A 12659-nucleotide genomic window follows, 5' to 3' on the forward strand; every position below is an offset into this window, starting at 1 on the left:
ACGCATATATGTGATATGATAAAGGATCTATGATAATAGCTGATAATGAGTATTTGCTTTTATATCATTTGATTTCCTGAAGGTTCGTTCTTCCTGTGTTCTACCTGGCACAGTAACCTTTAGAAAAAAATCTTTTACCCCCCTCAGAATTATTCAGAAATAGCTAAATATTTGTGATAAAAAATAGGTGCACAAATGGATCAGATTTTTATTAAAGTGTGATATTTATTCATTAACATCTCTTAGAATAGTCTTTTAGCATATTGAATATTGTTAGAGGAAAGTAGATCATTTTCGTAGACCTAGAATCTATGTAGGATTAAGGGTAAAAATTGGCTTGGTGCCTGTGGCTCAAGCGGCTAAGCGCCATCCACATACACCTGAGCTGGCGGGTTCGAATCCAGCCCAGGCCGCCAAACAACAATGACCGCTGCAACCAAAAAATAGCTGGGCGTTGTGGCGGGCTCCTGTAGTCCCAGCTACTTGGGAGGCTGAGGCAAGGAGAATCGCTTGAGCCCAGGAGTTGGAGGTTGCTGTGAGCTATGATGCCATAGCACTACCCAGGGCGACAGGGTAATAATATGGGATTGAACTTTCTTTTTTTTTTTTTCCTTGTGCACACTACCTCTTCTTCATTCACCCAGTTCCTCTTGTTAATTAAGGAAAAGTTTTATTTTTTTCCCTCAGCTTGCTGAACTAAAGCAGGAATGTCTTGCTCGTGGTTTGGAGACCAAGGGAATAAAACAAGATCTTATCAACAGGCTCCAGGCATATCTTGAGGAGCACGGTGAGTATTTTGTGGTGGCAGAGTGTCGTGAATGTCAGGCTCTGACACTTAGATTTCTTCTTTTTTTAGGTCATTGGTAAATCTCTTAATAGCATCAAGAAAACTGCTGTTCATCAAGAACAGTGGTTATAATGGAAAGAAATATTTCTCCCCCTCTTTTTTTTTTGAGACTTTGTCTTACTCTGCGCCCTGGGTAGAGTCCCATGGTGTCATATAGCTCACAGCAACCTCACACTCTTGGGCTCTAGTGCCCCTCTTGCCTTAACCGCCTGAGTAGCTGGGACTACAGGTGCCCACATAACACCCGACTGTTTTTTTCTATTTTTATTATTTATTTGTTTATTTTGAGATAGAATCTCACTTTGTAGCCCTCAGTAGAGTGCTGTGGCATTACAGCTCACAGCAATCTCAAACTCTTGGGCTGACGTGATCCCCTTGCCTCAGACTCCCAAGTAGCTAGGACTACAGGCACCCACCACAATGCCCAGCTATATTTTTAGAGATGGGTTCTTGCTCTGGCTCCGGTTGGTCTCGAACCTGTGAGTTTAGGCAGTCCATCCACCTTGGCCTCCAAGAGTGTTAGGATTACAGGCATGAGCCACTGCACCCAGCCGTTTTTTCTATTTTTAGTAGAGATGGGATCTTGCTTTTGCTCAGGCTGGTCTTGAATTTCTGAGCTCAGGCTATCCACCCACCTTAGCCTTCCAGAGAGCTGGGATTACAGGATTGAGCCACTGTGCCCAGCCCTGAAATATTTCCTTTTTTAAGAAGACAGAATGTTATTTTAGCATGTTATTTAAAAGTTAGCATGATAATACAAGTATCATTAGGCTATAATCGGAGGACTTGAATTTAATTCCTTTATTTATTTCCATTCCACATATCACTCCCTGCCAATCCCGATGGGCAACTATCCTAATGCATTTTATATATATATATAATTCTGTCCATTTCATATATATATATTTGTCCTTGTAGGGCATTTAGTATTGTTTGGTACAGTATTTAGTAATGAGGCCATAGCTTTACTTTATTTTTCACTTTTTTCACTAATTATTGTTTTTTTAAAGACGTATCCATTGGGATGTGACTATATGATTATCTAGTCTATTAATTCCAAATCCTGCATAGCATTCTATGATGTATAGCCATAATGTTACTTAGTTCATCCAGCATCTATATTGCTTCCAAGCCTCTGCCTACTATTAGTAATACTGTTTATATTACTACTAATACTGTGTGTATTGCTCATAGTAATACTATATGTAGTAATACTATATGTATCATACTACAACTTCAGTATCTGTTATCCAAATGCTTGGGACTGGAAGTGTTTCAGATTTCAGACTTTTTGGATTTGGGAATATTTGCATATGCATATTAAGATATCTTGTGGTGTCTCCATGCCCGTAGCACAGTGATTATGGCGCCAGCCACATACACCGAGGCTGGTGGGTTTGGGCCCGTCCTGGGCCGGCGCCCTACTCACTGAGCTACAGGTGCTGCCTGGAAAATACAAAATTAAAAAAAATGAAAAAGAAATATTCCATCTTAGATTCTCGCAACTTCTTGTTCCACAGTTCATGAATCCCACAGTGATGCTAAGGTGACAGTGTATATATAAGTAGATTTTTGTTTTCAATGAAGGAGACTTGGGAAAAGATGGATTTATCTTTTCTTCAAGAGTTATCAGATGGTAGGCTTGGCGCCTGTAGCTCAGTGAATAGGGTGCCAGCCACATGCATCAATGCTGGAGGGTTCGAGCCCGGCCCAGGCCTGCTAAACAACAATGACAACTGCAACCAAAAAAAATGGCCAGGCGTTATAGTGGGCACCTGTAGTCCCAACTACTTGGGAGGCTGAGGCAGGAGAATTGCTTAAGCCCAAGAGTTTGAGGTTGCTGTGAGCTGTGATGCCATAGCACTATCTATACCCAGGATGACATAGTGAGACTCTGTCTCAAAAAAAAAAAAGTTACCAGATGGTATATGCTCCTCAAAGCCCTCACTCTCTCAAACTAGAGCATGTTCCTGTTCCAGGATCACACGGCTGTCTTCAGTGGCAAACTCATAGATCCATCCCAGTTTGCTGTTACAGTTTTGCAGCTCACCTCTCGAACCATGTGGTGGCCAGTGAGCATGACCCAATTTTTTTTTTTTTTTTTTTTTGAGACAGTCTCACTTTATCACCTCAGCCTCCCGAGTAGCTGGGACTACAGGCACCTGCCACAATGCCTGCTATTTTTTTGTTGCAGTTTGGCCAGGGCTGGGTTTGGATCCGCCAGCAGCAGGTTCAAACTCAGCAAGTAGGGGCGGCACCTGTGGCTCAGTGGGTAGGGCACTGGCCCCATATACCGAGGGTGGCGGGTTCAAGCCCGGCCCCAGCCAAACCACAACAAACTCAGCGAGTAAATGGGGCTGGTGCCCTACTGGCTGAGCCTCAGGTGCTGCCACATGACCCAATCTCAAACTTCACTGTACTGCAGATTATTTAAAAAGACACACTCTGCCAATGATGCTTGTGAACCAAGTGGTGATGAGTTCTGAGTTGTTGGTCAGGATCATATCACAAGAAAACAGATGGATACCACCATCTGATCAAGGAAAATTCTGTCCATTTTTATAACTGAAGTTATATATATATATTTTTTTTGAGATGGAGTCTTACCATGTTGCCCTCAGTAGAGTCTCGTGGCGTCACATCTCACAGCAACCTCGAACTCTTGGGCTTAAGTGATTCTCTTGCCTCAGCCTCCCAAGTAGCTGGGACTACAGGTGCCTGCCAATGTCCAGCTATTTTTTGGTTGCAGTTGTCGTTGTTTAGCAGGCCCAGGCTGGGCTCAAACCCATCAGCCTTGGTGTATGTGACTGGAGCTGTAACCACTGAGCTACAGGCACCACCCATAGCTGAAGTTCTAAAAACCCTGAGCTGCAGTGGGATGCGAGGCTGCCAGTGGCCCCTTGCTCCTCAGTTCTTTTACACAATTTTTTTCTTTTTTTGAGACAGTCTCACTATGTCGCCCTCAGTAGTGTAATGTGGGGGTCACAGCTCACAGCAACCTCAAACCGTTGGGCTTAAGCTATTCTCTTACCTCAGCCTCCCAAGTAGCTGGGACTACAGGTGTCTGCCATGATGCCTGGCTATTTTCTTGTTGTAGTTGTCATTGTTTGGCAGGCCCAGGCTGGGTTTGAACCTGCCAGCCTCAGTATATTTGGGCATTTTTTTTTTTTTTGAGACAGAGTTTCACTATGTTGCCCTTGGTAGTAGAGTGCTGTGGCATCACAGCTCACAGCAACCTCCAACTCTTGGGCTTAGCGATTCTTTTGCCTCATTCTCCCGAGTAGCTGGGACTACAGGCGCCGGCCACAACGCCCGGCTATTTTGTTGTTGTTGTTGTTGCAGTTGTTATTGTTGTTTCGCTGGTCTGGGCTGGGTTCAAACCCGCCAGCCTGGGTGTATGTGTCCAGTGCCCTACCCACTGAGCTACGGGCACTGCCCTCTTTTTATTTACACAATATTTTTTTTTTTTTTTTTTTTTTTGTGGTTTTTGGCCGGGGCTGGGTTTGAACCCGCCACCTCCAGCATATGAGACAGGTGCCCTACTCCTTGAGCCACAGGCGCCACCCAATTTACACAATATTTTTAATAACTTTGTACACGAAACAAAGTTTTGATTGTGACCTGTCATTTGTACTCAGGTGTGGAATTTTCTACAGGTGTGATGTTTTGTCAGCACTCAAAAAGTTTTGGATTTATGAGTATTTCAGATTTTGAATTTTCTGATTAGGTATGCTAATATACTATTATTATGAACTACTTCTTTTTTTTTTTTTTTTTTTTAATTTGGCCGGGGCTGGGTTTGAACCCGCCACCTCCGGCATATGGGACCGGCGCCCTACCCGCTGAGCCACAGGCGCCGCCCATACTTCTTTCATGCTCTTACGTGCCAATGAGCGTCCTTCTGGGCATATACCCAGGAACAGGATTGCTAATTACTACATATTTATAAATATATACTTAATATGAGTAACCATTGCTAAATTACTCTATAAATCTATGCTTGTGCATAAGGGTTCTTATATCTCTACAAACCTAAACTTGGCAACTGTCCTATCAAGTGGCCAAAGTTCTACCGATTTGTTGGTTGTTGCAATTTATGTTTGTCTGTGAAAAAAAAATAAATGTCTCCTGTGTCCATGTTTCTGTGGGTTTCTTCTTTTCCTGTTTTTCTTCTTTCTTTTTTTGAGCCAAGAGTCTTAACTCTGTTGCCTAGGTTATAATGTTGCGGAGTTCTAGCTGAGAGCAACCTCAAACTCTTAGGCTTCAAACAGTCCTCCTGCCTCAGCTTTCTGAGAAGGTGGGACTACAGACATTTGCCACCATGCCTGCAGGGCTAATGTTTCTGTTTTTAGGGACAGAGTCTCACTGTTGCTTAGGCTGGTCTCAAACCCCTGAGTGATCCTCTTGCCTCTGCCTTCCAGAGTGCCAGGATTATAGGCGTGAGCTACTTTGCCCATTTTTATATTGAGGTTCCTATCATTTGCTTGTTGGCTTGCAGGCATTTCTAATAACTGTTCCCCTGTTGGTTTAGGGGTCAAATATCTTGTCATTTGACTGAAGTTTTTTCTTTTTTTTTTTTTTTTTTTTTTTTTTTGTTGCAGTTTGGCCAGGGCTGGGTTTGAACCCACCACCCTCGGCATATGGGGCCAGTGCCCTACTCACTGAGCCACAGGCGCCGCCCTGTCTAAAGTTTTTTCATGGCATTCTTCCTCAAGTAGAAGTCTTTAGTTTTGAGAAATCATTGATTTTTTTTTTTTTTTGGTTGCAGCTGTCACTGTTGTTTGGCAGGCCCCAGGCTGGATTCGAACCTGCCAGCTCAGGTGTATGTGGCTGGTGCTTGAGCCACAGGCGCCGAGCTGAGAAGTCATTGATTTTTTAACTTCTGTTGCTGAGTTGTTGTTTTTTTTTTTTTAAACCCTTCCCCACCACTAAATCTCAAAGATAATTAATTCTTCCACATTACTTTTTAAATTAATTTTGTTTAGTTGGACCCCATTACATTTAGTTCTTCAGTCTAGCTGGAGTTCGACTTTGTGTTAATGTTTGATGGAGGTCTGGGTTTAGCTTCTCCAGATGTGACAAACTTTGTGAGCATCAGTTCTGCCTTCATTATTGGATTTTGTTTTGAGAAGTTAAAGTTGTTATAATTTTAGCCTTAGTACAGTGATCAAGATGGTTTTGTAGCAGGGCTTGACCTGAATATTTTAATATTCTTTAGCTGAAGAGGAGGCGAATGAAGAAGATGTACTGGGAGATGAAACAGAGGTGAGTTAAATAGAGTAAAGTTAGTTACTGGCCTGGTCATGTGCCTCTGCCTTGGCACAGTGCTTAACATCATCAATTATTGAAGGAGTCACATGCTAATTTATTAGGGTCACATAAGAGGGATGTGAAGGTTCTGAGAGACTATTTTAGAGTTCTGATAGTCTTCGTTGATGGGTATTTATTCTTTTGATTTATGTTAATCATCTTGTTTTATTTGGTTTTAGGAAGAAGAACCAAAGCCCATAGAACTTCCTGTCAAAGAGGAAGAACCCCCTGAAAAAACTGTTGATGTGTAATTATCCCTTTTTATAATCTGAGTACAGAGTAGGCTGTTCTGTTTTTAGTGGGTTCAGTGTTTTAACTCCGTTTACCTCTTATACTTTGCCTTTGGCTTTTTCATTTCTGCTTAGGTATACATTTTTCAAAAGGGTCTACTTTACTTAAAGTACATGGTCCCAGTGAAACAAAGCAATTTGTCTCTAGATTATGTAATAGGAAGTTAGAAATGGATGACTTCAAGCTCAGACACAGTTTATCTCTCCTAGCCTTTGTTATTCTTTTATAGGCTTACCATAATAGATGATTCTATTCCTGTAGGGAAAAATCTGTATAATTGTCTGTGCAGTAGAAAACTCTGTAAAATAAACTCTCTTGCTCTTTATATAGTTTTATACTTTTCCGGAAAGTATATACTTTCCGGAAAAGTATATACTTTCCGGAAAAGTATAAAACTATATATAAGGAGTTTTGTAAGGGAGGAGGGTGTTGGGGAGAGCTTGCGTTTCTTAAGTAACATATTCTTTCTTGCTTTTTGATTTACAGTGGAGGAGGGGAGGACAAAATCTAGAGTGGAAAGTGGATCTCGATTTGTTTAAACTATCCCACAAGGTCGATCATAAACATCTTTAATTTGGGGCTCTTTCTACAAATGTCTGGCCATTTTGTACTTCAGCACACTAAGAACAGTTGAGTCCCTTTTAACATTTTTGTTCCTCATAGCTGTGTTAATGCATTAATTATAAAAGGCAATATATGTACAAGTAAAAAGTGAAAGAGGAGTATATAAATTGAAAATTAAGTACCTCTTGTATCCATGGCCATCTGACTTTCCACAAGTTTTTAGTATAGTATTTTGGAATATTTTATATGTGGAGTAGGTGTGTGTATATGTATGTATGTATGTATGTATGTATTTGTATATGTATTGTATAAATACATATACACACACTCTATCTTGATTTTTTTTTTCCCCACATCTGGAGATTTTTCTATATCATGATAATAATTATGTCCTTATTTAAATGTTAGTTACATGCTAGATACGATTATAAGTATTTTACATGTATTCTTTTTTTTTTTACATGTATTCTTATTTAATAGTCACTTTGACCCTATGAAGTAGGGATAATTATCATAGTAATTAGTAATTTTTTTTGGAAGCTTGTTATGGGAAATTACAAGTATATACAAAAGTTATGAGAATAGTATAATAGACCCTCATGTACCTATCACTCAGATTTAGTGGTTTATCAACTTAGACCCTTATTCTTTCTAGCATCTAATAGTATTCTATTCTGTGGCTGAACAGTAATTTATTTCATCAATTTTCTGTTGATGGACATTTAGATTATTCATAAAAGCAAAAAAAAGTGATAGTACTGTATGTCCTCATCCAGCTGTTTATAGTAAGTATGTTCATAGGCTACTAGAGTAAATTCCTAGCAGTGGGATTTGCTACATCACAGAGTATGCACACTTTAACATTTTAGTAGTTTTGTTTTTTGTCAGATATTGCTTTGTAAAGCCATTTAATTATCTTTCCATCATAGGTTTATGATAGATATAGTGCCTTGAGAAAACGACTCAGTGGGATAGTTTTAAAACACAGATGTTTTGGGGACTTCTGGTACAAAAAGGAAGATCAAGTGAATAGAATGACAGTTGAGTTTTGTGAGTTAACAAATAAGAGGCTGAAAATTTGAAGAAGTTCATTATTCATAGAATTTATGAAATGTATAATTCTCTTGTTCAGGGTGCTTTAATTCTATTAAAAAATTTGAAACAAAGAAATTAAAAGTGTTGGGGAGTGGTAATTTTGCTTTTTAGAAGGATAGTTATGCCTAGACTAAAGTATATACAGAAAGATTCTGAGTCCCTGTATTTTAGGGAATATTTTGTATGTGACTGTGGATGGGAGAAAAATTTTGCAGTGCAGAGTGAAAATTTCCCATGTGTCCCAGAATGTGATGTGTATTTATTGTTTGAGTCTAATTGTGCTTAAGGGAATTGGAATAGAGCGGAAGGAAGCTTCCTCTCTGTGGTTCCTTTTCTGCCGTGAGATATAGTGCAGTTACTGTGCTTCAGGATGGGAATGAGGAGGAAGTCATTAGCCTCCGGTTGATGGAGAGAATTGCTCTTTTAATGGCATTAGACTTCAAGTAAAACATTAAACTTTTTTGGCCTTGGATGCCTGAATGAGAGAGGGTTAGGGAAGGATGCCTAGGAAATGGGAAGAATTTGGAATTTCTTTAAAGTTAGAATATTCTGGACTAATTTAGTTTCTTTGAATATTTAAAAAGGGATCCTATTACTTCATCTGAGGTTCTCCAAAAATATACCTGTGTTCTACTTTGATTCCTCTGCAATTAAATATTGTAGGACTTACTTATGGTCAGCAGGGGGCACCCATTGCTTGTCTGTCAGTCCAAGGACCTCCAACAAAAGGATAGAGGAGAGAGTAAGTTCCTGTTCTAGAATTGCTTCCTCTGAAAATGTCATTAAACCATTACTGCCTTTCAGGCCATCAAAAGGGAAAAGTGTCTGGGATATTGGAACAAAAACCGCCATGTCTCTAAATGAGGGAACTTAATGAGACTGGTTATGACCCACAGTTTTATGGGGGTTGTTTGGTGGAGAGTTAATGCCCTTTCATTTATCCTGGGTACTTCCGAACTTTCTTTCCCGCCCCTGTGGTCCCCCCTCTTTTGTTTTCTCTTAAACCTTTTGACCAGTATCTTACTATGTTTTCCTAATTAAAATTCCCCTTAGTCTTTTTTTTTTCTTTGCACTACCTTTGGCCTTTTTATTTGGTCCATTTTGACTGTTTCAGCTAGAGATATAGTCTTCATGACAGAAATAAGAGATTTTTTAAAGAAGGAAGCCAGGGCTTGTAGCGCATGCGTTAATTGTTGCTGTGGTAAATATTTTAGAGCTGCTATTTAAATGAGGGTTGGAAGGTTAGTCAGTCCAAAAGTAAAACTAAAAGTTCCTGAAAGCAAATGAGATGTTTCTCGTGTTTTTGCATAACCAGATTTCTTCCCTGATTACTTTCCATATGCCTTAGCTGAAGCAGCTTAGTCTGTTATTTAAATTCTTCTCAATGGAAGACAGTTCAAAGAATCAAGGTTTAATGGACTTCATGTTTCTTTATACTAAGGGGTGGCAGAGAGCTATTGTACAGAGGATGTGACTTAGGTTAATTCTTATATATTTCTAAGGTTTTGGTTTAGAATACCATTTTCCTGATTTTTAAAAATCTTTCTTATTTAAAATAAATGTCACCAAAAAAATCTCTCTTTAACAGGGCAGCAGAGAAGAAAGTGGTAAAAATTACATCTGAAATACCACAGACTGAGGTAAGTATTCTGCTGCCTAATAGATCATTCTTTACATTTCTTTCTCTTACCTGTTATTATATCTGCATTATTATCTTTAAACATTTATTCAAAGGCAGAAAATCAGTAACAGATTTTGGGGTTGATACTTTACCAGTTACCTTTTAGAAAATATTTAGGCTGGCATAGGGGGTAGTCACCTTTGAAGCTATTTCTTTTTGTATGTAGTACTATGACCTTATTGGTGACTAGCCTTTAACTAATGTTTACCAACCTGGGATTCAAGTTTGTGATGATCATACCTTGAAAAAAGTCATATAATGTCAGTCTTATGTTGCTACTTGGTAGTAGATGAGATTGAAATTTCTCTGAATTGTTGTAGTATCTCTGAAACCATGTTCCAGTTGAAATCTTGTGTTCCATTTTTGTACCCTGAAAGTAGAGAATTATTAAATTATTTTCTAATGGCATAAGACAACGCTGCCTCATTTTTAAATGGAAAAGTACCACTAGTGTTGGAACCAAGCTATTCCTTTGATCCCTTTTCAGACGTCAACCAAACACAGCTTTTGTCTTCTTGGCTTCATGGAGAATGTAGTTTTATTTTATTCCTCTGTTTTGTTTTTGAGGTCATGAATGTAGTAATAGTCTTAATGTGTTTGCTTTCCAGGAAGGGCTGTTAAGTCTTGGTATGGACACAATCTAATATCCTCTAGTATTGTCAGTTTAAACCTTAAGAAATTACTCTTTATTTTCTTAAAGTACTCCCCTCCCACCACCTTTTTTAAACCAGAAATTGAATTTTTTCTCTACTCCTTCTTTTTTCTATTATCACTTAGAGAATGCAGAAGAGGGCTGAACGATTCAATGTACCTGTGAGCTTGGAGAGTAAAAAAGCTGCAAGGGCAGCTAGGTGAGTATCTCTAGCCTTTTGTGTCTGGGAGGAGGCATGACCCTATATTTTATTTTAATTACTTATTTATGTATTTTTTTTGCAGTTTTGGCTGGGGCTGGGCTTGAATCCACCACCCCGGTATATGGAGCTGGTGCCCTACTCCTTGAGCCATAGGCACTGCCCATGATGATCCTATATTTTAGATATAATTGTAAATTTTAAGTAGGATAGACTTGCTGAAAGGAAATGAACACTTTTTGGGCTCTATTCAGAATTATCTCTGCTAATAATTATCTTGGAATTATTAGTAGCTGTAGATTAGGCTTTATTATTGAACAGTGTTTTTGTAATGGTAAAGTAAAAGTCAAGAACTTATTGCTACTTCTAATTCTGATAAGGCTTCCTTTTAGCTTATTCCCTGGACTCTAGGTGAGAAGGAGAGTAAACTGGACCTCTTTCATGGAGTTGTTAGAATTAGCTAATGATTGCAAGGCTTGAGATCACAAGCAAGAAGTGTCATCTGTACACTTGAAACGGAGACAGACAAACGGAGTGTGAACAGCTTCCTAAAATTTAGTTTGTTTTTTTTCTATAGATTTGGGATTTCTTCAGTTCCAACAAAAGGTAAGTGTACAGAGACTCTTCTGAAAAAGTTATCTTTATATTCTTTCTTTTGTGGCACAACAAATTTCCTTGCTCCCAAATAAGGTAAACTTGTTAGTTTTAGAATCCCTTAAGAGGCTATAGCATTCACTTTGCTTTAGGCAAAATTATAGTTGCCTTCTTGGGCAATTAAGAGAAGGTACTGAAATACCTTCAGAAGTTATGAGAGGAAGTGCCAACATTTGTCTTCCTTTTCTTGAACATCTTCATAGAAGTTTCTGCTACTTTGTTTACTTTAGTGTCTCATCAGCATAAAATTATTGTATACCTGTCCAAGTGTTAATATTGGCTAGTGTAAGTGGTAAAAGGGAAGAGAGTATGTTTTATCGTAGCAGTTTTACTTCTAGGATCTTATTTAAGGAAATAATCTTGAATGTGCTTAAAGACATAGCCACTAGGATTATCACAGTATTATTTATAGTGATGAATAAATACAAACAACCAAATATACAGAGAATTGGTTAAATAAATGTGTGTCCGGCTGGGCACCTATGGCTCAAGTGGCTAAGGCGCCAGCCACGAACACCTAAGCTGGCAGGTTCAAATCCATCCCGGGCCTGCCATACGACAACAGCTGCAACCAAAAAAATAGCCGGGTGTTGTGGCGGGCGCCTGTAGTCCCAGCTACTTGGGAGGCTGAGGCAGGAGAATCACTTGAGCCCAGGAGTTTGAGGTTGCTGTGAGCTATGATGCCACAGCACTCTACCCAGGGCGACAGCTTGAGGCTCTGTCTCAAAAAAAAAAATAAATAAATATGTGTCCACAGTATATTGTATTGAAGACTATATTATGTTTAAAATGATGTTAAATATTTATCAGTGAGTTTTTTTTTTTTTTTTTTTTTTTTTTGTAGAGACAGAGTCTCACTTTATAGCCCTCGGTAGAGTGCCGTGGCCTCACACAGCTCACAGCAACCTCCAACTCCTGGGCTCAGGCGATTCTCCTGCCTCAGCCTCCCAAGTAGCTGGGACCACAGGCACCCACCACAACGCCTGGCTATTTTTTAGTTGCAGTTTGGCCGGGGCCGGGCCTGAACCCGCCACCCTCGGTATATGGGGCCGGCGCCCTACCGACTGAGCCACAGGCGCTGCCCTATCAGTGAGATATTAATGAGAAAAGATATAACAGTATATTTACATCTTACTCATAAAAGAGTGCATGTATGGACAGGGAGAAAGATTAAAACACTATAGAGCTGACATTGAATAATATGGGTTTCAACAGCGTGGATCCACATACTCAGATTTTTTTGGTAAATTCATTTGGCCCTTTGTATCTGAGGATTCGTTGCAATCAGACTAGGTTCAAAGATGCAGTATTTTCAGGATATAGTGGGTGAACTTTTCAGATCCCCTGTGGAACTTGAGCATGCGTG

The 12659-nt window shown here is 39.4% G+C and overlaps 1 protein-coding gene across 3 annotated transcripts in view; it reads left to right on the forward strand.

Moving 5' to 3' along the window:
* Nucleotides 1-12659, forward strand: part of SARNP (SAP domain containing ribonucleoprotein) — an 81987-nt gene that overhangs the window by 15341 nt on the left and 53987 nt on the right. For 2 of the 3 annotated variants that reach the window (XR_008373157.1, XM_053554341.1), the window contains exons 2-8: nucleotides 688-787; nucleotides 6066-6112; nucleotides 6337-6404; nucleotides 9696-9747; nucleotides 10566-10639; nucleotides 11217-11245; nucleotides 12138-12332. Coding sequence is in view for 1 of the 3 variants with exons in the window: in XM_053554341.1 (XP_053410316.1) it covers nucleotides 688-787; nucleotides 6066-6112; nucleotides 6337-6404; nucleotides 9696-9747; nucleotides 10566-10639; nucleotides 11217-11245; nucleotides 12138-12332 (565 nt within the window). In the remaining 2 variants the exon portion in view is untranslated. The remainder of the gene's footprint in view (nucleotides 1-687; nucleotides 788-6065; nucleotides 6113-6336; nucleotides 6405-9695; nucleotides 9748-10565; nucleotides 10640-11216; nucleotides 11246-12137; nucleotides 12333-12659) is intronic. The other variant, XR_008373158.1, reaches the window with a different exon arrangement.

This window comes from Nycticebus coucang, chromosome 12 (assembly GCF_027406575.1).
Source record: "Nycticebus coucang isolate mNycCou1 chromosome 12, mNycCou1.pri, whole genome shotgun sequence".
NCBI lineage: Eukaryota > Metazoa > Chordata > Mammalia > Primates > Lorisidae > Nycticebus > Nycticebus coucang.